Source organism: Ascaphus truei, chromosome 12 (genome assembly GCF_040206685.1).
Source record: "Ascaphus truei isolate aAscTru1 chromosome 12, aAscTru1.hap1, whole genome shotgun sequence".
Taxonomy (NCBI): Eukaryota; Metazoa; Chordata; class Amphibia; order Anura; family Ascaphidae; genus Ascaphus; species Ascaphus truei.
Window position 1 is genome coordinate 24,015,814 of NC_134494.1, and position 26,565 is coordinate 24,042,378.

General features: G+C 42.4%; 1 protein-coding gene across 5 annotated transcripts in view; it reads right to left on the reverse strand.

Annotated features, from left to right (window-relative positions):
• Window positions 1–2,018: 2,018 nt before the first annotated feature.
• LMO1 (LIM domain only 1) overlaps window positions 2,019–26,565 on the reverse strand; it is a 99,728-nt gene continuing 75,181 nt past the window's right edge. For all 5 annotated transcript variants that reach the window (XM_075567032.1, XM_075567031.1, XM_075567033.1 and 2 more), the window contains 2 exons: window positions 7,391–7,516; window positions 2,019–2,479 (listed from right to left, as the gene is read on the reverse strand). In XM_075567032.1, coding sequence (XP_075423147.1) covers window positions 2,374–2,479; window positions 7,391–7,516 — 232 coding nt within the window. In that variant the 3' untranslated portion in view covers window positions 2,019–2,373. The remainder of the gene's footprint in view (window positions 2,480–7,390; window positions 7,517–26,565) is intronic.

The following is a 26,565-nucleotide window of genomic DNA, read 5'->3' on the forward strand; positions in this document are numbered from 1 at the left end:
ATGGACTCCATTTTTGGTAGTGAAAATGAAGCGACACATTCCCATCTTGTGGGTGCAGTGTAACTCAGTCCTAGCTCCTCCATCCATATCCACTCCTCATGTTGACTACACCTACAGTACATGTGTATTACACGGGAATACCTTCATGGTAAAGCAATTCAGCGGTCATTTACTAAAAACACAACCGTAGCGCTTACAGATGGATTTTCTTACAGTTTGCACTTTTGTGGATACGATACCAATATATAAGAAAGTCCACTCTCCTGCTGCCCTGAAGACTTGAAAGGCTTGTTCAAAACGTCCTTCTTAGTAAATGTTCCCAAAAATAGTCTTCTATGGCGCTGGTATCCTGGAATCTTCCAGAAGATTCCAGCCCCATAGAGGACTATTTTTTGGGAACAAATTCAGCGTTCATATTGTAGAGGAACAAATTAGTCAAAGTGCAGGTCTCCTCTAACACATAAATACAAAGTAGAGCTCTACCACAAGTTCATAATTAAGTTCTCCATTTAATGTGACGGCCAACAACAGTGGAAAGTGTCTTAGGCCGAGTCCATAGAAGGACAGGCCGTGCTGAGGCGTGCGGACGCTCCGCGCTGAGCCCCTGCATCCTCAATGAGGATGCCTTGAGAGGGGGCTCACGCGAGCGTCCGCAGGCGTGCTGACGAGATGGAGGTTTCAGCCGAGCGCCAAGCTGTTTTTCAGCGCGCTGTCGGCTGAAAACCTCCAATCACAGCAATGTCGACGTCACGGCGCCGTGACGTCGACGTCAGTGCGTCGCGGGCGATTGGCCCAGCGACGTCACTGCCCCGCCTCCAACCACCCCCCCCGGCTCCGATCGCGCCCGCTGGCTCGCCTGTATGGGCATGAAATCGCCCAGATTTCAGCAGGCGAGCCTCAGCGTCAGCGCGGTTCGGATCGCCTCACCCCTCCATGGCCCGGGCCGTAGAGGAGAACTGTACTTTGAAGAATGTGTTTGTCTATGTTGTGTTGGCTTCACAAGCAGGATTCTCCTTGTCTGAAACTATTTCCCAGCACTTTGGAACTCTACTATATATACTGTAGCAGAGGAAGAAATAAAATATGTGTGCATGAAAATGTGTGTATATATACCTTTTTTGGATATACTAGAGTGCTGATATAAGTGTTCTGTTTGTTTCTTGTTGTGATTATATATATATATATATATATATATATATATATTATATATATATATATCCTGGTCCCATGGCTATCATCTTTTCTGTATCCCTACCAGTAAAAGTCCTGTTAGACACAGGCACTGTGGGGATAAGCTCTCTCATGGAGGCCTAGCTTGTTGTTGCAGCCTGGATACACTATTGCTCTATCCAGGGGCTGGCCTAACAACAACAAGAGAGTGTCATCCCTGGGGAGGATACTGGGTGGGTCACATGCCCATGATGTGATGCCCGTCAGTATCGGACCTGTCCTGTTATGGGGCAGGGTTACAAGCCCCTCCCCTGGGGTACATAAGATGACACTCTCCCAGAAGTCAGGAGTTCTCTTACCAACATCTGTGGAGTGGAAGCACTTAAACTTTATCCCATCAGGGGTAAAGGAGCTGATAAGGGGCCTACAGGGCCTCAAGCCCTGTGGATACTAGATACTACTTCAGGGAATATGCCTGTCATGACTACATGTATGTTGCTAATAAAGACACAGTTGAATCCCTCTGTTGTGGCTACTTGATTGGGCCACTACCTGTGTTGCCAGTGCGGACCATCCTGGCTGCACCAGGATCCTCACCGGCTGGAGGCGCTGCGCTATAAGGATCATCATTGAGAGCCTGTCCTTATGCCTCCCCATACCATCGGAAAGTTCTCATGGCCTTCTGTTCTACCAAACAGGTATGCACGGCACCAGAATACACCGGTAGCTATATGATCTCACTTAGGGTGGGGAAAAAGGTGCTACATATATATTTACATTTATTTACTATAAATAAGAAAACTAGTGCCTACTCAACATTTAATGAATAGACTGGAATCTAAACAGGAAACATTCATAATCTTTAATTTCACACCAGTAATAAAATTGCATTACATTTTCATAAAATAAATGTTCCAGTTTATATACATAAAACAGACTGTACAGAACCTTCCCAAACCCCGCCCCCCAAAAAACTCACAAACATACAGGCAAATGCAGTGCTCAGCTAAGCAGGCACAACTGTACATCTAAAATTGCAACTGCTTTGTGTTTTAGGGTGGGGGAAAGTACTACATTATTGTATACTGTCCTTTGGGGACCAAGAATTAAAAAAATATTGCAGGCAAGCCAACAGACGCTCTTCACTGCTTGTGCGGCAGAACATCCATTCTGTTATGCTTCAGCGAAGCTGGATTTTGTTTGTTATTGAACTTGGGACTCAAAGCTTCCATTCAGCTGCCCCTCCTCATAGTCCATCTGACACAAGATCATGTTGTTCTTCAGGAAAAACTTGTCCCCCACGCAAAATCTAGAGAGAAAACAATATTTCATATTAAAGGGTGCCTGGTAACCACAAGGGAGGGATTAACATTGAGGCATTAAAAGTCAGGGTTGTGATGCGTGACATCATCCCATCGAGTATGCTCTGTTCTGCCAACCTAGAAATTGAAGGCAGATAAGGAGCACTTTGACGACACACAGGTCTGTCCATTTTTCATATTGTTGTTGTTAACGTCACTGACTGATTTCCATATACAGCGTCTCCTTGTGTCTCTACCAAGCAGTCATGTCTCAAATCCTTCTCTGTGTTAACCTCCATAATCTTTACAGCAACATGATCTGTGCATCTACAGTACTACAGTTTCGGGGAAAAGATACCTTCTAATATTTCCCCTTAACCTACCACCCTCTGCTTGAGGGGTGTATGACTATTTTTTAAGGACTACTTTTTCTCTGGAGAATATTATACTGAGACCCTTGATGTCTTTCGAAGTTTGTATTATATGCTACCTCCTTCCCATTCTTTCACTGTGAGCATGATTTCGTTTCTCCGGGCAAGGTTATGTTGCAGACCATACACTATTGAAGTTGCTCTTTTTTTTTTGTACTATATCTATTTTGTTTATGTTTTTCTGGAGATACAGACAGCCTGACCTCCGGAACCTAGTGGGATACACACAGTGACATTAAAACTTCTTTCTTTGTACTGCTATTACAATGTCTCAGCCTGCAGCCACCATGCAAGCTCTCCCCTCTGTGTGTATTACAGCGTTTACACACTTTTAGGTTATCCCGTCTTAGTGAACATCAACAGATGCCACATTGACTGAACATTCTGATTATGTGCCTTACTTTCTTCATACCGAAACCATCATTTGTAAAAAGTACCATCTACATCTTGTTATTATGTGTCACTTACGGCATCCCTTGGCTTCTGTAAATATCCGGTTCTGATTTCAGTTGCGTTTCAGAACTTTGGTGGGAATATCTCAAATATTATTGTATATCATATTGTAAGTGTGTCAAAGGAGGACCTAATGCAGGGGTGGCCAACTCCAGTCCTCAAGGGCCACCAACAGGTCACGTTCAGGATATTCCCACTGCAGCACAGATGGCTCAATCAGTGCTTCACCTGTGCTGAAGCAGGGATATCCTGAAATGTTTGTGGCCCTTGAGGACTGAATTTAGCCACCCCTGACCTAATGTAAAAAATGTTTTTTTGTAAATAAACAAATAATATAATGAAGTCCCTTGCTGAGAAGTCTTTACCAGTCAGATAGGGCCTGCTAACACCTTGAACGACCCAAGGAGAAGCAGCCATTAAAAGGCCTATTTATTTGCCGTTTGCATCTGCAAGTTAGAGTCCTCGAATCTTTTTTTTAGGTATAATTATTATTGCTGTATCAAAAAGTATATCTGTGGTTAATGGAAGGGTTACATTTTACACAGAGGTATGATCGAGTTGCAGTGAATATAAATTACAATCACCATGCCATTTAGATTCTCCATTGTCAATTAAAACAATGGAAAATGTTGACAAATGTAAAATACACCTTAGCTGTTTTAAAGAAGATGTCAATCACCTAGTCTTACCCCATTTAAGGGCATTTATTCTATAAATTCCATTAGTTGAAGTCAATGGATATTTTTTATCTGAAAATAGCCCGAAAGGCCACTTTGGACTATATAGAATTACTAACTTAATATATTACTGCTGTAAGTTCAATTTATTTCTCCATTGAATTGCACCTTTAATAGAGTGCAAAAAAACAAGGCCAACACAACATAATAAATGTGGGTGTGTGATCATAGAGCAATCTGCATGTTTTACTGTACATACATGCCATATTAACACAGGCCTCAACAAATGACATTGTAATATTGTGTACATTAAATACAAATACCACTTATGAGCACATATAAATGTATCCGACAGGTCCACAAACCTGCCTTTCCCCATTATGTCTTAGCATACAGTGCTTCCACTGCAGCCAGGGATTCTGGGTAATGACATGCAAACGGTCACTTTTTGCTCCACTTTCTTAGTGTTCGATTGTAATATATACAGTAATATTGGCTAACAATAGCCAACCTAATTGGCTACTGTACATCTTCAACAACAAGATTTATTTTGGCATATTATAATATATATAAACTACCAGATTAGGATAATTAAAATGTTGTGTAGTTTTATGTTAATTTGATTCCCCATCCAAACCAAACTACAGGGCCACTAGATGTCACTATACCCCTGAAGTGTAGTCATCCATCAAATGGGTCAATCAAGATTTATTGCCGATCTTAAGTTGACAGAAAACATTCTTCCCAAAGCTATCTTTGTATATGTTAGGATTCAAGTACGGCTCTTTAAATAATGTACTTGTGAAAAGCCTAATTGTGTATCATACCAAACTGATTATTTATTCAACGTCTGCTAAGTGGGCTACATCTAAACCTGTTATTTCTTATGTTCCACATGGCCATATAATCAAAGTTAAATAGCTTTTTAAAAAAAAAAAAAAAATAAGGAAACTCAACTGCAAGGGAATGAACAGATAACATCAGACAGACAGAATGTCATGTGCATTAGAAGTTTAAACCATGGGAAAAGAACAATTCAATTGTTAGAAACAAGCTGCCGATATATGTGCTTTGACGTGTGCAAGAAAGTGTGTTTTTATGTGTCCAATGTCCAATAGGTCCTCTGCAGAGCCGTGATGCCGTGGCTACCTGCATGTGGGACCTGGATCGGGTGCTTCATTCACCGGAGCTTATTCTCTCTCAAGGACCGTGACTACCTGCCTGTTCGACACCCGGTGCTTTCCCTACCGGAGCGGATGTTCTTCTGAATTTGGGCACCTATCCACCTTTGCTAACCGCCACCGTGGCGGTTTCATCTATGAGGCTCATACCAGTCTGGTGCTCGTGTGAGTCCGGTAACCTCGTGCCATTGGGGATCTTTATACCCGCGTGTTTTTAATTTCTCATGGTTGTATTGATATTCCTACTACATTTATACTAAAGTTTATTCTGATGAGAGTTTGTGCTTGTCTTTTCTATCCCAGTATGTGTCCAATGTAAGAGATGTGCAGTTCATGATTCCTACATTTGATGATGGTCTTGTAAGCGCAGAGGTTAATGCCACCTCAGGCCTGGAATCTACAACCAATGCAAAGGAAATGTAAAAAGAAAAAGCATTCATTGGTTCTCAACTCCTACTGAATATGACTGCTACGCAGATGTTGTGAGACTTAGGCCTCGGGCATGGTCAGCGCTTAGGCGCTGACCCGTGTTGAGGTGCGCTGCTGCTCGGCAGTGAGCCCCTGCAGACGCAATGAGAGTGGCTTTAGCAGGGGCTCGCGCACGCTTCCGCAAGCGTGTGTCTTATGAAAATGTTACATTTTCGCGCTCATGGGAGCGCAGGGCCGGTCACGTGAGCGGTTCGCACAATGAGGGCGAACCAGCTCTGTGACGTCACTGGCCCGCCCCCCCAACACGCCCCCGGATGGCGCGCTAACCAAGGCCAGGGAAAGCACCCGCTTTCTCTCAGCATCAGCGCGCCTCCGCACGGGCTGAGTCACCATGGACTCAGCCTTACTCTCTGAAGCCACTGCTCTGGATATGGTGCTGCCGCGGTGGTGCTGTAAGGGAGGGGGGTCCATGCTTCCAGATCGGACACCCGCGCAGCTATAATACTCCAGCACCGGGGCAGTCCCGGTCGAGGTTCTGTGGCTTGCCCCGATGCTGAAAACAGTAAGTCTGGCTACATCTCTAGTAGGCAGTTAACGTTAAAGAAAGTAGGAGGTCTGCGTAACAATGCAAAACAAATGCAATTCTGGGGGCAAAACATTGCATTCATATTTATGAAGGAAAAATGATTTTGCTTTAAAGCAGCAGTCAGCCTCAAACTTCCAGCTTACCTGATCTGGGGGGGCTCATCCGTAGCTCCCGACCTCTGAGACCCCTCTGTTCACAAGCTTTCATTTTCTTGTATTGTTTTTTTATAGAAAATGTAACTAGAACCATGGCCAGTGGGGTAACCCATAGAAAGTCACAACATCACCTCCTGATTCTTACAAGCATTCTTGCCTGATGGACAAAACCTCTCATTGCTCGGTAACTGGGGGGTCCTAGGATCGGAGGAACAGAATGAGCAGCGTGGATTACCTCTTTAACTGGGATCATTTTTCTTTTATACATCTGGTGCAGTTTGTGGTCCCAGAATTACAGCAGTTTTTTGCCTCGAGACATAAACCCTTCTTAGTGTAAATTAATACAAAAAAGTATAGTTTCCGTTTTAGTCTTAAAGGCTTAATGCAAACTGATCATACTCAACAAACTTTAAAACTATTTAGCAGCTTTACAGCTTAAAGATAGCAGCTCAGGGTTCTTGCGATTCTAAACGCTTCTGGTTTGGTTGGAGCATGGTAAGGCTCAGCTATCATAGAGTTTCCAGATGTCCAGTATTGAACCGGCCTGTCCTGTATTTGCTGACACTGTCCAGTAAAATATTAGCGGTAATACTGGACATGTATGTGTTCGGTATTACGTCTCTGGACATACCTGTAGAGACCTGACCGCCTTTGGTGGCCATTGGGATTTCCCGAGCAGGGAGAGGCCAGGGCTGTTGCTAGAGGCTGAGCAGCTTCCTCCATCCTGATTTGCTGCTGTTGGGTAATGCAGCCAATCAAGAGGAGGTGGCAGGAGCCTGGGGATGTAGCCAAGGAAAGGAGGAAACAGCATGGAGCAGTGAAAGGGGTGTATGTGTGTGTCACACTTTTCACCATTGTGTGCAGTATTTTTGGAGATGCCACCTGGCAACCCTATCAGCTAACCTGCTAAAGCTGTGGCTTTGTCTCCTTGACTGAGGACTCTAACACGTAGTGACTGTGTCACCACTCTGCAAGTTTGTGTTATCTGTTTGTGGTGCTGTTCTCACCTCTGGTTGCAGAGCTGGCAGGCGAAACAGTCCAAGTGGTAAACATTATCTCTGGCTCTCATCACCATCTCGAAGGCTGGGATCAGTTTACTGCAGGCAGCACAGTTCCCCGTCGTTCCAAACAGCCTGCAACCCCCCCGAAAAAAGACATCTTCATGAGCAATTCATTGTAATTAAATAGCGGATGACTAACAGGGTAATTAGCAAAATCAAACACAAATTTGCTGACTTCTGTTTCTTTTATTATTCTTTTCATTGTTTTTACATGTTGGAGAAAGTGTAATTCAAAAATGACCTAAATGGAGAAAGCAGTCTAAAAAAAAAACCCCCCAGCGTGGTAGCCTGTTAAATAATCTGTGCACAAGTTATTGGAATGAAGGAGCCCAAATAATAATAATACATTGTATTAAATCACCATGTACATCAACGTTTCAATCCCGAAAGAGACAATGAGGTGACATTTTTGTTTGTTTTGCAGAGAAATTCCACTTTATTTATACCACACACACACACACACACACACACACACACACACACACACACACACACACACACACACACACACACACATACACACACACACACACACACACACACACACACACACGTTGACAAATCACCAAAAAATCTACTCGCCACACAAAAAAATCTACTCGCCACCTAGTACCAAACGTGTGCTGCTTGGGCCAATATTTACTCGCCCGGGGCGAGCAAATGTATAGGTTTGTCGAACACTGTGTGTATATATATATATATACAGTGGTTGACAAATCACCAAAAAATCTACTCGCCACACAAAAAAATCTACTCGCCACCTAGTACCAAACGTGTGCTGCTTGGGCCAATATTTACTCGCCCGGGGGTTAAATCCACAGGCCCGGGGCGAGCAAATGTATAGGTTTGTCGAACACTGTATATATATATATATATATATATATATATATATATATATTACAAAAATAGAAAATGTCCATGGCACTCCAAAGTTAGATAAATATAAAAAAAAAAAATTTTATTAAATCATGAGATGCAAACAATGAAAGAATAAAGCGACGTTTCAAGAGATAAACAACCCTTACTCAAGCTCCTCTGTTTGGCTTGAAACGTCACTCTATTCTTTCATTGTTTATATCTCATGATATAATACATTTATTTTTTATATTTTTCTAACCTTGGAGTGTCGTGGACATTTTCTATTTTTGTAATATATATATATATATATATATACACACACACACACACACATATATATATATATATATATATATATATATATATATATATATATATATATCAAATGGAAATATTACTGTATGCTCATTTGCATGTCTTAGGCTGCGCTTATAGTGCCGGCGATGGCGACAGCGACGTCGCGGAAAAACAAATGCCTTGCCGCCGTCGCGTGTGCTTATAGTAAGCGCGAAGCGACGGACTGGTTGCGATCGCTGGAAGGCATCTCTATTTGATTTTCCAGCGGCCGTCGCGTCACCGGCACTGTAAGCGTAGCCTTAGACAGGTCTGCAAAAAAGTGACAAAAACCCTCCACAGTAAAGCATATAGCAAATGGAAATATTACTGTATGCTCATTTGCATGTCTTAGACAGGTCTGCAACCCCGCCTTTCACCATTATCACCCAGCACACTGCACTTTCACTGCAGCAAGGGATTCTGGGAAATGACATGCAAATGAGCACACAGTGCCATCTTTTGCTTCAAAACCATTTAACATGGTCCCTTAAAAGCTTAAGCTTGCTGCATTTCACAGCTTTGAGCACAGTCTGGGTTAAGATGCATAGCCAGTAAACCCACCCACAAACAGCTGTTTCAACCTTAATGGGTCTCATCAGTATGGGGTTGGTTATACTGGCTATGCAAAAATGAAGCAAGGATAGGTTTCACCACACTTAGTTAAGTTATGGTGGGTAAAAAAAGTGACCAAAACCCTCCACAGTAAAGCATATAGCAAATGGAAATGTTACTGTATGCTCATCTGCATGTCTTAGACAGGTCTGCAACCCCACCTTTCACCATTATCACCCAGCACACATCATAGAAGTGCCACCTTGTGCCTTCAATCCATTATTACATGGAACCCTTATGCCAATGCTCGCTGTTTTAAACACAGGTTTTAAACACAGCCTGGGATCAGATGCAAAGCCAGTAAACTCACTCACAGACAGCTCTTTCGACCTTTTGGGTCTCATCAGTGTGAGGTTGGTTATACCGGCTTTGCAATTTAAGACTTGGGTAGGTTATCACCACACATATATATATATTTTGTGAGAAAAAGAGATGACCCCACATCCATAAGACAAGTTAAGGCAACTAAAAAACCGACAAGGTAAATCTAAATATAATAATCTGTCGGTGGTGCTATAAGGGCATATTATATATACACACATACACACACACACATATCTATATATATACACTCACGCATACATACATATATATATATATAAATATTTATTAAGGTGATGGTGGGTAAAAAAAGTGACAAAAGGTGGCACTGAGTGCTCATTTGCATGACATTTCCCAGAATCCCTTGCTGCAGTGGAAGCGCTGTATGCTGGGCGATAATGGGGAAAGACAGGGTTGCAGACCTGTCTAAGACATGCAAATGAACATACAGTAATATTTACAGTTGCTTTATAAACAAATATACATACACACACACACACACACGTATATCATATATGTATATAAACATACACAAAGTACTGCATACACATAGTACTATGTATTATGTACAGTCAGTGCTATATATATATATATATATATTGGAACTGTAACGTATAACTATATAAATATATATATATATATATATATATATATATATATATATATATATATATATAGTTATACATTACAGTTCCAATTTTGTATCCTCCTGAGGAAGGTCCATTCTGTAGGACCGAAACGTTGGATTTCTGGATGTATTTTTGCTATCACTAATACACTTTGATTTTCAACATTGAGTGCTGTCTCTTGTTTACCAATCCTTGGAACGGTAACGTATAACTACATTCTCCATATGGGACGTGCACCTGTGGCTTACCAGCACCTATTGGAGTGCCAACTGCCTTATCTGACATATAGATATTGTGTGTATATATATATATATATATATCTACTTATTTTTACGATATAGAGCACTGACCGATGCACCTTTTTGCACCGATTTTGACATTGATTAATTATCCCCGAGTGTGACTTGTCTACGGTTACAGGGAGCTGACTTGGGGAACCAGATAGACTTGCTTATGTTAAATTACCATTAGCATAAGCCAACTACGCCACAGTTTGTCCGATACCCTACAGAACACATTTGCTGACTCTATGCTTGCCTCCTTTTCCTATACAGACTGGCAGATGGTGACCGCTCGTATTCCCATCCACTGAAACAACAAGTCAACTTTAATATGGATACAGAGCAGCAGTCCTAGCAGCTATGGCAACAGGCTGCCATGAGCAGGGGGCAAGCTGATTGGCCGCTGACGCGGGCGGGAAGGGGAGGAACTAGGGGAAGTAAAAGACATAGCCAGGAGCGGCAATTGGGGGGTAAGTGCTTGCCCTTGCCAGAAGGGGCTCGGGGCTGATAAAGCCCGGCGGTAGAGGCTAGTGGTCGGGGTCACCTGGACGTAACTTCCGGGAGCCCTCTCGTGATAACGGCCGGCTCAAGGGGGCGCGGCGACGGTTGACAGGGCCAGTGGGTCAAGGCCCGTCTGACCCTTCACTTAACCTTTTAAGCGAGCATTCTGGCAGGGACTAGCAGTCACGCTGTTATTATATAATAAACAAAGCCGCAGCCTTTTTATGCCTCCAGACCGAGTCTGTCGTTATTTGTATGTGCTTGTGTGGGTAATGGTAAAAGAAGGAAGGGGGGCTTCCTCGCAGCCCCCCCCCCCATGTCAAGTTCCAGACAATGTCTATGACTAGTGTATTCACAAGACTGTATCTCGCATATGCACGATTTACCCCAGGAAAGTCATACAGCATGTAGACCGTAACGAATGACCAGGCTATATGCTGGTGGTAGATCTCAAAGGGCAATAATACTTATTAGTCTGGTTTTGTACAATGCCCCTTTCATGGTGCAGTTCTCCAATGCTTTTGTACTTTTTTTAGTCCCGTCTGGACAATTATTATTATTATTTTTATTTTATTTTACATGGGGACCAAGGCACCACTCTGAGCTGAATCACATTATGGTCAGCTCCAGAGAGACCCCAATTCTCAGGACACTTAGCAGTGTAGATACCAGTGTCTGTGCTTCCTCTAAGGCAGGGGTAGCCAACTCCAGTCCTCAAGAGCTACCAACAGGTCAGGTTTTCAGGATATCCCTGCTTCAGCATAAGTGGCTCAATCAATGGCTGTCAAAGACTGTGCTGAAGCAGGGATATCCTGAAAACCTGACCTGTTGGTAGCTCTTGAGGACTGAAGTTGGCTACCCCTGCTCTAGGGAAATAAAAACCGTCCTTAAAACCCGCGGGTCACGCTGGCCAATAGGATGCCTCAACTTCATCAGTTGTGATCTCAAATTGGACGGCCATTTAAATCCGTTAAAAATATAAAACCGCAAGTAACACCAGTAACTTCACCAGTATCTCTGAAACCATGGTGCCCCCAGAGTAATGGGCAATTCAACTTGTGTTACCTAATTATAGTGCAAGCTCAAGCAACCATGAAACAGTTTGTTCAAAGGGGGGAAATAATACTTAACATAAGTAAGCACTTTGGGGCAGGGTGTCCTCTAGTCTGATATTATGATTTACCTGTTGCACTTATTCCCATTGTGACAGGGGGAAGTCACTATGTGATCACTACGCCTGGAAAACATACCTCTGACCGCTAAAACTAGTAATCAGAGGGTTAACCAAGCCAGAGTTAACCTGGGCAATCAGGTCTTCATTGAATGCAGCTGTGAGGCAGGCTGATAAGAATGCAGAGGCTGGTAGTAGGTGGCTCTCTCTGGTTCCATGTTTGATGCTGTGGAGGGTGGAGGGTGGAGGGTGGAGGGGACCACTCACACAGGGGCTGCTGGGGTGTCACCCGGAACCTGGCTCTTAAACGTAAGCAGTCTGATTTATTCGTTGTTGTTACTTATGAACTGTACTAGGATGAGCCAACAATGGCCCCAAAGCCCACATCACTCCCTGATCAGAAGGGAGTAAGGACTGACCCCCACTGAAAGGCCCTACTAAGAGACTATATGATTTAACACTTTTATGCTAACAACAAGCTGGTTTGTTTATTACTTGTTTTTGGCTTAATAAACGCCGTGCTCAGAAGTACCCTTGTGTCGCCTCCTATTCACTGACAGTAATGTACATTATGTAAATCCTACTGTAATGTTATAAAGTGCTGTGTACATGGTTGGTGCTATATGCATACAATTATACATACATACATACAAGGCTGCAATGCACATTTTTATTCTTAAGGACAACTTTTTTGGGCTCACGAGGAACATGTTAAAATGACTGGGAAGTGTGCAGGTAGCATTTTTGTGTTATGTTGGTTGTTTCAAGCAATCTAATTAAAAAAAGTATAACCCTTATATCAGGGGAGCGCAAACTTTTTTAGCTGCGCCCCCCTGTCTGCTGCTCCTCAGTCTCATGCCCCCCTCCACTTGTTTGGTGGCGTCACGCTGCCATGGAGATGGGTGTGTGATGTCACTCCGCATGACACCGTGGCCATGGCGACGGTCACAGCAAATCTCCAGAATCATGGAAGTATAGCGTTGCAGAGGCCTCACGCGGTCCCCCGGCATTTAATTTAAATGCCTCGGGGAAGAGCACGGGACCTCTGCAACCGCCTGCGCCCCCAAAAAAATATCCCGCACCCCCCACTTTGCGCACCGCTGCCATATATCATTCACACTTCATTTTTCCATGCAATTACTGTACAACGCCCACCCGGTTTCTTGCACAACTGCTTCAGGGGTCCGTCATTTGAGACGGGAATAACTACTTCTCTCTTTATATTACCCAAGTATTTCCATATAGAACATACATATAAAGTGGCGAAAACTGAGCATAGTCTGTCAGATTACACAAAAATCTGATTAAACATTTGTAAGGCTTTTTTCCCCCTGCCTGTGTACTCCCTTATCACTTCTACGTGGTGTTCCACATATCTACTACTCTTTCAGTAACAAATATATATGTCCTTACACATTCTGTCATCAAAATACATTCCATGTTGTTTCTATTGAATAATATGATTTTTGTTTCAGCGATTATATACTTATACACACTCCCAATCCATGTATTATTTGTCATCTTAACTCTATGCCCAGGACATACTGTACTTGAAAAAACGAGAGGTAACTCTCAATATATCACTTCCTGGTAAAACATTTTATAAGTAAAAAAATAAAAAAAATGCAAACACGATAAACAGCTTCCCAATAAATCAAATATTTAGTGATGTGCGATTAGTGTAGTGTTTTAAATAGATTTGAGTGTAACACATTTGATGGCATAATGCATTGAATATCAGCGTGGAAAGGAAAGACGCATGTGTTCGACTCCGTATCACTACATGTGGGTGTGTAGGATATCCATTATTCATTAGCTGCACAGTTGTGCGGGGCGTCCTACCCTGATCACACTACATAAAGGGGGCCCAGACACCACTATTTGCATTGTAAAAGCCTCCTTTCTTAACCTTTCAAATAAGGATGCTCTGTCTATGGAAATTGTGGGGAAGTTTGGACAGATGTTCTCCTAACCATTTGAAGAGCCGGCTTCAAAAACATGAAGCATGCATCTGCTACAGATACTTTGTAGTGGGGTAAGAAAGTTAAAGGCTCATGTTCCTAAACCTTGAGCTGTTTACAAGGTTCTTAATCTGTCTAAAAGGGAAACATCGCTCAAAAGTATTGTTCTTTCACTGCTATTATTATCTTTCACCGTTAGCAAGGTTTTCAGGGTTCGCTTGCAGCTCATGTATGGCAGTTCTGCCTTAAAGTTTCTGCTTTAGATATATATAGTATGAGCATTTGCTAAACTATGTAAATGAATGTGTAAAACATGCTCGTACCTGTACGCTTACATTCTGTGCATCAACATGGCTGTGAAAAAAATATCTTTGCGTATGTTGGAAGCTCTTTTGGGGGGGGGGGGGGAATTGATGCAAAAACCTTAATTTAGAACGTGTCAAAGTAATGTATTTTTGTTTCAGCAACATGCAACTGTGGGAGTAAATATCTGGCACAAATGAGGGGTAACCTAACTCATAGATTTTTTTTTAATTCCATACTGCCATTATTTCTTTAATGTTCCACTTTTTTTCCCCTGAGTACTATTTTTTAATTTGCATATATTCATTATGAAATAAAAGAATGTATTTTGTGTCAGCTTAATACAAAATGGCATTGTAGTGCATTCTAGCGTTGTCGCTTTGTTACATGCCATTCGAAGTTAGATATTCCCTTACCCATTGAAACTACAAACTTGAAAACCGTGGATGGTGCATGTGTCAGAGTTATGGCTTATGTTGTCGTGCGAGTAGATCAACATTACTATCTTCCAGAGTTGGCAAGATCCATATAGCCATGCTCTCAGACAGTGATATTAAGATGTGTGAAGAAAACATGTTAAAATGAGAATATATCGGTATTTAGTGGAATTACCTCTATGCTCATTAGGAAATACTAGACACAAAAAATGAGTCTTTGCTCATAAACTGAAATTATCTGTAAAGGTTCAGAGTATATGATCCTATTCAATATTGTAATCAGTGGAGTAACACAGTTAATGCACCAACGTCCATTGCCGTGAATGGTAGCTACTGAATCATGGATTATGTGCCTCTGCCTCTTAATACATTGCATGTGGGGATAGCATCATTAGACCCCTACTTTAGTTTCCAAAAGACTTAAAGTATCACCTACATCAACAGAAAGTTAATGGAACATCCATAAATGATGCAAAGTCAACTCACACAACACATTGCCCCTTATTATATAATGTGCGATAGCCAGTGGGGCTTTCGATGTGGTAGTGCCGGACTGGTGCCATCGCACTATAAAGAAAAGAGCCTTTGTCTCAAAAATGGAGGAGGGCTGGTCTAATACAGGTTATTTAGTTCACCCTATATTGTAATCTGGGGTATATGTTGGGAAAGCAAAATAATAATTTTATTCCATATAGTGTTTTTCTCCCAGTGGGATTCAGTGCTTCACAATTACAGTATAGTGCGTGGTACACAGCTTTGAGGCATTTTACAGACGCAGCCCCTGCCCAGATGAGCTTACAATCTGTTTTTTGGTGCCTAAGGCACAGGGAGATAGTGACTCGCCGAAAGTCACAAGGAGCTGACACCGGGAATTGGGCGTCTTTAGTCTCGACAAACCTGGTTTCATTATGACCCTCGTCTTGCAATGTTTTGTCTAGATCCCAAGTAATCATTTCTAGAAAACCGTGGATAAGCAAAAATTGTGAAGGTACATGTGGCTTTTTGGTCATGAATGAATCAGATATTTATTGCACGTTTGAATCGGGTGTTGTCATTTAACAGAGAAAATAAAAAAAAACCTGTGCACACTGAAATGCACAGGTAAATGTAAAGATAAGACAGATGCCCAATGGTTACAAGCCTACCTCATAAAGGCTACACAGATAGCACAACATGACAAACCAGACAGAACATTGCAGAAGAATTTAGATAATACATTGTAAATGTTTCTGGTCATTAAGACATTACTTTTTACCGGAAGTCTTCCTTGAGGCGCCACCTGGTTTATTATTTTTTTAGCTCTTATTTAACACCAGTATAGCAAAATTTGAATTTCCGTTAAAAAAAAAAAATCATTGAGTAAACAACCCATAACTAGGTCTTGTGCAACAATCCTGGTACTATTTGTTTTGAAACATACTGCGCATATTCATGCTAATAATTAATGATAGCGTACGCTGTTTTGGCTATACTAAATACAGAGAAAGCCTTTCTACATGCAAAATGCTGTTCACTTTCCGATGCTTTTTTTTTTATTGCCAAGTAAGGCCGTCTTCTGCCAATATTAGAGTAAAAGCAGAAGGTTGTGGTGTTGACCAGATTCACTAAACCAACGTTTGCATGAGCAAAACACTGATGTCACTTCAATAGAAGCCACACAAGGAAAATGAGTGATGCTGTTTCCAGAATGTCCATTAGAGCTTCGTAGCATTGTGAACTTCCTTTGGTTCTTGGTTTCCACTTTGTCCCCTGCCCTGCTGCCATATAGATACTGTAGATTGAACGGATTATAACAGGATACAATATGTATGGATTGTAATTCTCTGACTGTCATGTATAACCTGTTTAGCACAATGACAGCCGTCTCTAGACAGACTGCACCTCCTGATAGATAAACCCTGTCTGATTGACTTCCACGACTGTGTTAAGCAAGTAAAAATGTTGAAGTCGGTGTTTTCTCTGAACTGCATATTTCTGTCAGGATTTTTCAAGTTTCATTTGTTGAGGACACGGCCTCAGAAGCAATATGGGTACGTTCTCCATTCTGTTTCAGCCGTAATTGTATCATATTGCAGAAAGAACTACTCGCTTAGCAGATTTCAGAGAGAAACTATTACATAAAATAGGAATGTACACTGAAGACCATATTAGTTTTCCCCCCCTATCTTAAAATCATAGCATAAAAAGTGAGTTTCAGCCAATTATACAATGATGTATTATTGTAAAAAAAAAAAAATACACATTGATATTATTCCTCTGATTGCACTGCTATAGATGCAGGTAACCAGTTCACTCAGGAAAACCACTGGGTGTGAGGAACCAAACTAAGTCCAGTTCCCTGGGCAGGGATGCTCAACTCCAGTTCTCAAGCCATAACCCCCCCCCCCCCCAAACAGGTCAGCTTTTCAGGATACCCCTGCTTCAGCACAGGTGGCTCAGACGTTCAAAGGGGGAGGGGCAATCCTGGCCTAGGGCAATAAACTTCCAGTTGGATATATTCCAGAGAGAGAATGCATATACGGGTGTGGTACCTTTTTGTATAATAAAATCAATATATGTATAAATCGGTTCACACAAGCCTTTCATTTACATGCTGTATTTGGTAGAATAGAGATCATACCAGTAACAAGTAAGAATATTAAACCAATACCTTAGTCGCTAAGAGCTTATGAGAAATAGATTACAAATAGATTTACATTCACGATTTACAATTCACTACATTGCTTACTTTGAGATGAGGCATCAATACCGATGAAACACGACCGTTTCTAACAAGCTGTGTCTGTTCAGTCTATCCAGTAGATGAGGGGTGCTCAACTCAGGTCCCCGAGACCCCTAACGGGACAGGTTTTCAGTATATCCCTGCTTCAGTACAGGTGTCTCAATCAGTCCCTGCTTCAGCACAGGTGGCTCAGAGGCTGTCAATGATCGCGCATGCCAACAGAAAACCTGGATAGAGGCCTAAACACCTAAACCTGGTCACCCTATCTGCAAGTGCCTCTTACCTTTTTATCCGGCCTCTCATCTCTGCGGCGTCCCAGCATCACGTTACCATGACAACGTGACGTCGCTACGGCATGTGACACCGCTGAGCTGAGGGGATGCCGGAGCAGGTAAGAGGCCCCCGGCATGGAGTCTCGCTAACTTTCAAGCCGGCTCTGCTCCCCTGCCAAGCGTCACCTTATTTAATCACCAGGATATTCTTTGAAGCTCTTTCAACCAACCATGTTCAAAATATCTCCTAACCTCCCCCTGACTGAGGTTAGAACAGTCCCTTATGGGACAGGAGTACTTCTGGACAGAGGAGGGCTTCTCAGTTGTCAGTGTCCCTACATATGAAGATATACATTTCCCTATATATGAAGATATACATTTTCCTATATATGAAGATATACATTTTCCTCACATCTGTTTCTCGGAGAGATTCGGTAAAAATGGCTTTTAAAAAAAAAAAAAGACATATTTTGACATTAGCTCCAATTTCATATTCAACTCCATCGCCTCAGCATTTATACTCTGATATCTGCTTAAGGATTTCATTAACCTTAAAGAAGAGACACCTCTCATCCGATCCCTCCCCATCCATCATTTCCTATTTATATTCTTCCACCGGCTTTCTGGAACCACCAAATTGACTTTGCAGACTGAATAGTCTGAAATTGAACACTTACTCTCAGCGGGAAGCATGGCGTAAAGCACCCAGTTCCCTCCAAGTATTGTGACAAGATCCAGACAAATAACCTCATGTGTTCTTGTGGCTGTGTATACTATTTTATATTGCAACTGTAGGAGCTATACAAACGAAATAAATATTAAATATAATTAGTGGGATGTAATCGCTTCATATATCAGGAGTTGGCTATCTGATTTATTATGTTAATTAATTGGAGTGGAAGGCGGCAGTTAACCGAAATTCCTTTCTGAGTGTTTGTTTATCTTCCTAACCACACCTGTGTAAAACCGCAGATTTGAAAAAAAAAAAAAAAAAATAATTAAAATAATGGGCGTTGGTGTTTCTGTTTCAAAGGCCTGAGGGATTAGTAATTAATCTCAAAACACTTCAATCTTGAGGTGTCCTAAATGACATCACGCATCAATGGTGGTAGTGTACAACAGGGGTTCTCAACTCTGGTTTTCAAGACTGCCCCCCACCCCCCAGGTCAGGTTTTAAGGATGTCACAGCTCAAGCACAGGTGGCCCAATCAGTGGCTGTCGAAGACTGCACCATCTGTGCTGAAACTGGGATATCCTCAAAACCTGATCTGTTGGGAGGCGGGGGGGTGTTGAGGACTCTAGTTGTGCACCTGTGGTCTACAATCCTGATTGTATTGTACATACCTCCTTATGTGAACAGGTTCATTTTCTAATACCTTGAGGGTATATTGAAAAAAGTGTAGTTCACCTTTAAAAACAGGAACAGACTTGTTTTTAAGTTAAAATTTCCTATCAGACAGGTGAAAAATAGAGGCAGCGTATCATGCCTGCGTGCTCCTGAGTCCTAAACATTACATTGCAAAGCTCTCCAATGGCTGTTTGCTAAAATGCATGTAGAAGGCATCCACCCACAAAACATGCTCACATGACTATTAATCAATAGTTTACAAAGTCAAGTGATCATAACAAATATACAAAGCAATACATGCAACAGTGTTGCCTAGTGCACCTCGAACCACATGATTATAGTTTATAGTGAAGGGACTGAGTAACTACTGTCAAGTGATAATATCTTATGTGTTCATTTCACACAATGGCCATTTTGTACCTCTGGGAGTTGGCAAGGGCATTCACTTATTTTTTTTTTTTCTTTCCTTGAGTCATTTGTTTTCTGTCAGAATGGTCTGAAATAAAATTGCCACAAATACAATTTCTCACAGCTTGCAAAGGAAGAAGCTTGCTTTCCATTATGTTAATAACTAGCGTCTATTAGATAATAAGCTGTGACTAATTGACTTATTCAAAAGAGGGGTTAAATAATGGGAGCGGCATATATTTCTTTTGAGACTGAGCTCTGTGTTAAAATGATTTTGAAGCAAAAGGTGACACTGTATGTGCTCATTTGCGTGTTATTTCCCAGAATCCTTTGCAGTGGAAGCACTGTCTGCTTGGAGATAATGGTGAAATGCAGGTTTGCAGACCTGTCTGAGACATGCAAATGTGCTCACAAGTGATATTTTCATTTGCTTTTGTGAGACGTAAAAGACGTGTATGTTATCTGGGGATTGGAGTCACAATCTGAGCCGAACTGCCGAACAACCAAAACTGTGGTTTGGTCCGATGTGCTAGAGGTAAAACCTGCGTTGTGCTTCCAGCTCGTGCTCGAGAGAAATGCAGCGAGAGTCTGTTATTGTGGCATCTCCCTCCTGTAAAAAAAAAGGACATGCTCTGGCGGTCTTTTGGGAAGAAACAGGTGCCCCGCCCTCAGGTACTTTACTATAACGTACAGGTATATGGGACCTGGTGTTGGAGAAACTAACCCACACAATTAAGGGCTCGATGGAGCAAAAAGTGACACACTGTAAGGGCTCATCTGCATGTCATTTCCCAGAAACCCTGGCTGCAGTGGAAGCACTGCTAAGAGATGATGGAGAAACGCAGGGTTGCAGACCTGTCTGAGACATGCAAATGTGCTCAAAGTGGTATTTTTATGGGCTCAATGGAGAAATGTAATTTGACCTGGTCACCTTGGCTAGATTTTCATGAGGAACTAAACATTTGTTTGTCAATTAGTTATGAAACAATGCGATGGCTGCCACATTTTGCAAACTGAGCTGCAATCCCTCTGGAATATCATAATGTTATGTTATCTTTGTATTTGCTTAATCTCCCCATTTTATGGGCTTTCCCCCTGTCATTTGATTATATCCTCGTACTATTTCAGTTATATTTGTCTACAAAATGCTTGAAAATCAATAAACCACGTTTTTTTTGGAAGGGGGAAGGAAAACGTGAAAAGGTCATAAATGATTGAAACTAAAGCAAATAAAAGAATGTTGGTACGGATGTTAGAAAAAAAAATAGATAAAGATATATAGAAATATAATGACATTTAGAAGTATTACTGGGTAGTGCAAAATTCCACTGTTGGTGCAATAGTTCCCAAGTCCAGGGTTAGTTCATTGGTCAAAATAACAATAAACATGATGCTAAGGAAGTAATGCAGCTTGACACGTGGTGGAGGGGGGTGATTAGTGGTTATATAATTTAAGAGACTGGGTAGGTAAAAATGAACCTGGGTCTGAAGAACTTTGGTTGTGTGTGAACTGTATGAGGCATTAATACCTCTAGTTTTAACCTGGCTATACAGTAGGGCCCCGCTCATATGGTGGGTTCTGTTCCAGGGTGCCGCCGGAAAGCAAACGGCGTTGTTTTTCTGTGTCTCCTACCCCTTCTGGTCGTCTGGCCGCCCCCCTTTTGCGCATGCGTGAACTAGGCCACTCCCCCGTTCTGCGCATGCTCAAACTCGGCCGCCCCCCTTCTGCGCATGCGCGACATGGCGGCCCCCTTTTCGGTACCGCCGTATTGGCGGATCGCCGAGAAGCGGAGCCCTACTGTATTCAAAGTGATTGATTGAAAGCCAATAAACTTGGAGGTGCTGTGTTTAGCATCAGCAAGTGATGCACAATCACGCATGTTTCTGTTCTTTCACTTCAGAATAAAGGAAAATAAAGCTGTCAACTTTTCTAGTGAGTCAATGCAGTTCACTACTATTGATGATCAACATGGCAAAGTACAAGAGACATTTGTAAAGCTTCAGAGAAATGCAGGCACAACATGAATTTAACTAGAGCCAGTCTTACACTTGTAGAAAGTTTCCCAAGCTTTCGTTGGCGAAGCAGGAATATATATGTTATTTTCCCTGGGTTAATGTGATATCCTCAATGCCAATTACATGTAAAAACAATGGCCATACAACATCTCATTAGCATGAGCTTAAGGTTATGTTACTGTAACATTGTTGTGTTATCTTCCAATAGCGTTGTCCGTCTTGGCGTTACTATCTAGATCAGTGTTTTTAACCTTTGTTTGGTTAAGGAACCCTATAATTTTATTGGGAATTTCTGTAGAACTCCAACCCTCTCTAACAACGTGTCTGTGATCAGATGCATTGTAAGGAACCCCAACCCTCTCTAATAGCGCGTCTGAGATCAGATGCATTGTAAGGAACCCCAACCCTCTCTAACAACGTGTCTGAGATCAGATGCATTGTAAGGAACCCCAACCCTCTCTAACAACGTGTCTGTGATCAGATGCATTGTAAGGAACCCCAACCCTCTCTAATAGCGCGTCTGAGATCAGACGCATTGTAAGAAACCCCAACCCTCTCTAATTGGGTGTCTGTGATCAGATTCATTGTAAATACATCTGCATTTTGGTTTCATTTTCAAATGACTTGAAAACTGCAGGGGACCCTTTAGGGATGCGCAGGGAACCCCTGTTGAAAAAAAACAGATCTAGTCCCCAAAACAGGACATTCCTTGCAGGGTGGAGAGAGGCGAGGAGAGGAAAATAATACAATGTTATTTAAATGATGTCTACCTCTGATATTACACCCATCCAGACACTGCAAAAGCCCTATTTCCAGTGAAGAAATGGAGTAACACAAAGTTTGGTTACCAAACTAATGTTGTGTCCCCATATTAACCTTACCAGACTTCATTGGATATGCGATGCTATGATGAACCCCTCATTTGCATCTCATTATCACTAACGCCCATTAAAGTTCACGATATGCTGGTTCCAAGAGTAAAACATGGCGCATAGTTATGGTATGGTCCTTTAAAGGTGCATAGTTATGGCGCATAGTTATGGTATGGTCCTTTAAAGGTGCATAGTTATGGTATGGTCCTTTAAAGGTGTATAGTTATAGCGCATAGTTATGGTATGGTCCTTTAAAGGTGTATAGTTATGGCGCATAGTTATGGTATGGTCCTTTAAAGGTGCATAGTTATGGTATGGTCCTTTAAAGGTGCATAGTTATGGCGCATAGTTATGGTATGGTCCTTTAAAGGTGCATAGTTATGGCGCATAGTTATGGTATGGTCCTTTAAAGGTGTATAGTTATGGCGCATAGTTATGGTATGGTCCTTTAAAGGTGCATAGTTATGGCGCATAGTTATGGTATGGTCCTTTAAAGGTGCATAGTTATGGTATGGTCCTTTAAAGGTGTATAGTTATAGCGCATAGTTATGGTATGGTCCTTTAAAGGTGTATAGTTATGGCGCATAGTTATGGTATGGTCCTTTAAAGGTGCATAGTTATGGTATGGTCCTTTAAAGGTGCATAGTTATGGCGCATAGTTATGGTATGGTCCTTTAAAGGTGCATAGTTATGGCGCATAGTTATGGTATGGTCCTTTAAAGGTGCATAGTTATGGCGCATAGTTATGGTATGGTCCTTTAAAGGTGTATAGTTATGGCGCACAGTTATGGTATGGTCCTTTAAAGGTGCATAGTTATGGTATGGTCCTTTAAAGGTGTATAGTTATGGCGCATAGTTATGGTATGGTCCTTTAAAGGTGCATAGTTATGGCGCATAGTTGTGGTATGGTCCTTTAAAGGTGCATAGTTATGGCGCATAGTTATGGGATGGCCCTTTAAAGATACACTGTTACTCTTAATGTCCCTTTTTAATGGATCTTAAGAAGTTGAGATTTGAGAAGCACTTGCAAACATTCGCAACTGAGAGAAAAAGTAGCTTTCTTGCAGAACGTTGCAGAAAATATTGTGCGTTTTTCACTTATTTGCATTTCCAAATAATAAGGAATTTCTTTAAAAAAAAAAAAAAAAAAAGCGTGGTTAATCCTTTTGAATAAAGAAATAGCCTTCAATTGAATGTTTCACAAGGAAATGTTCGCTTAAGGGTTCCTTTCCAGTTCTGTAAATCATTGGAGGGACCTTTCGCAAACTGGGACACCTCCATATACTTTAGGTCTCTTAATAAATGTGTGTTTTGTAGGATTTTGGTACGTGCAACTCATTACATGTAACCGTTTTATGTTTTTGTCCTCAAGACCCCCCCCAACAGGTCAGGTTTTCAGGACATCGCTGCTTCAACACAGGTGGCTCAATCAGTGGCTGTCTAAGACTGTGCTGAAGCAGGGATATCCTGAAAACCTGACCTGTTGGAGCTTCACAAATAAATGATAATAATAATAATAATAATAATAATTAATATACTAGGTATAAAAATAAAAAAAAATATGCCAGGATAAAAGCAGATTGGATACATGAACATGTAACTCTGTTCAGTTGACAATGATACAGTACTTTCAATCTGATTCTCCTCTCCCTTTATTTCCTGTTCGATACTGTACAAGGCCATACTTTATTTTTAATTGAAAATAAAAAAGTTCACACACTGGTACAGATAAACTGAGACGCTGCGGAGTTAAATACAGACAGCCTGCTTGGCCAGGAGATAACTGTTTATGGGCATTCGTTCTGCACCACAGAAAGTTAATTCCCCTCTATCTATATAACTCAGCACATTTCACAATGGGGTAGATGGAAATATGTTTGGTATTTAACAGGGTTGGATTAGGGTCAATGGCACCTTTTTATAGTGGTAAAATGTTAAGGGGATGTGTGCTCTTGGGCAACTGAATCCAATTAAGTAGCAGGCTATGGTAGTCCTATTGCAATCCTCAAGTCAGTACCCAATATCACAAAGCCTCAATTTAGATGTCTCTGTAAGAATGTTTCAGTTACTAAAGTCTAATGCTTAGGAATCCAGATTAGAAGACTCCAAAAATTGAACTGCTTCAGCGTTTCATCTCCTCTTACATTGGTCCTATTGACATGAAAAGGGGTAGTAGATAGAACATGTCCAAGAAGAAAGGGCCTATATTTTTTTTAATATTTCTGAATGAAACTGGTAGATTTGTATAGCAACATACCAGTCATGTCATTACCCAGAATCCCGGGCTGCAGTGGATGCACTGTTTGCTAAGCGGAAATGGGGAAAGACCGGGTTGCAAACCTGTCTGAGACATGCAAATTCACCACAAGTGGTATTTGTATTTACTGTACACAGGTGGAGGGTTTTTGTCACTTTATTTAGCCACCAAATCTTTTTTAATGTATAACATACAGAGCAACCCATTATAGCGCAATCCGCATATAACGCGGTCTGAGTGTGGCTCCCGATTTAGAAGAACATCTACTTTTTCTTTTTATTATTCAATGCTTTATTGACACACACGGAGCCGCCGACACAGCCTGGGGGAGGGGCTAAGGGGAAGCCCTCAGGCACAGCCGGGGGCAGGAGCATTTATTCTGAATGAATGCTCACGGCTGTAGCAAACTTCTTTGCCTCCTCTGCCTCAGGACTTGTAAGTACTCCCTCCCCTCTCAACCCCCAGTGTTGTCCCTTACCCAGCCGCGCTCCGCCAAGCCGCTCCTGCCCATGTATTCCCAGGTGGCTCAGAGGTGCGGTAGAGCCGGGTGATGGGTCAGGTCCAGACTCCTGGCTTGCCGGGCTGGCCTGCTCGAGCAGCCAGGCAGTGCGACGGGGGGGTCTAATGTGGGGGGGGTCGCGCTCGCGTGGGGGGGAACATAGCCAGACTTAATCCAATGCAGAGCAGAGTGTAGTTTGCCCTCACTCCCGGTTGCCGGGCAGCCCGCTCGACTGGGCGATGAGTTTCCCAGCGCACCGGGGGATGAGTGTACTGCGCGTGCGCCGGGGGATGATGCGGGGTTGCCATCATGGAGCTCCCTACTTTCGGGCACAAGCTTCTCCTGCATGTCCGTGCGGGACGCATCATTCGCCCCCTCTTCCTGCTACCCGGTCCGTTCAGCCTCACAAGCTTCTGGTTCTCCCGGGCGGGCGGTCCAACCCCGTCGCTTCCCCCTTCCATCCCGCACGGGGCGGTAGGTGAACATGGGGGAAGTCGGAGGGAGTCTGGCAGGAAGAGGATGCAAGGCCATCCAGTATCTAATTCAGCGCTCCAGCGCGGATAGGGGCCGGGTGCTGGGCGGGGGCAAGGGAGGGAGGGATCATTGTAGAAGGGGAGGTGGCCACTCCAGGTAGATACGGGAGGCAAACCAGAGAGAGCCTTCTATTCCCATTGCTTCCCCAGTTAAATTAAAGGCCTCCATGCCCCCCCCCCCCCACAGAGACACACACATTCCCTCTCCGGCGGATGCAGAACCCTGATCATGGCGGCCATTTTTTTTCTTCACGATCCCGGTTATAACGCGGTCGCATCCGGTGGACCCCGAGCACCATGTTATAACGGGGTTCAGCTGTATATCTTGGAAGGCATGTCCAGTATGCACCTTTATTGGCCACCTGTTGACATTTATAAGTGTGCCACTACAGCAGGGGTCGCAAACTCCCATCCTCAAGAGCCACCAACAGACCAAGTATTAGAGAGATCCCTGCTTCAGCAGAGGTGGCTAGGTCAATGACTGAAATATTCAGCCAATGACTAAGACACCTGTGCTGAAGCAATTGGATATCCCTAATACCTGGCCTATTGGTGGCTCTTGAGGACTGGAGTTGGCCACCGCTGCTCTACAATATTTAACGGAAAAATACAGTATATACACTTAATAAAATATCTTATCCGAGTGCAAGTCCATGAGATCTGAAGGGATCTGCGGTACCTCATTGGAACTTGACATGGTAATCAGTATGTGTGGTTTATTTTTTATATTTCAGCATAACATAACCTGCTTTTTTTTTTTTTTAAGGCGTGAAGATATCCACCC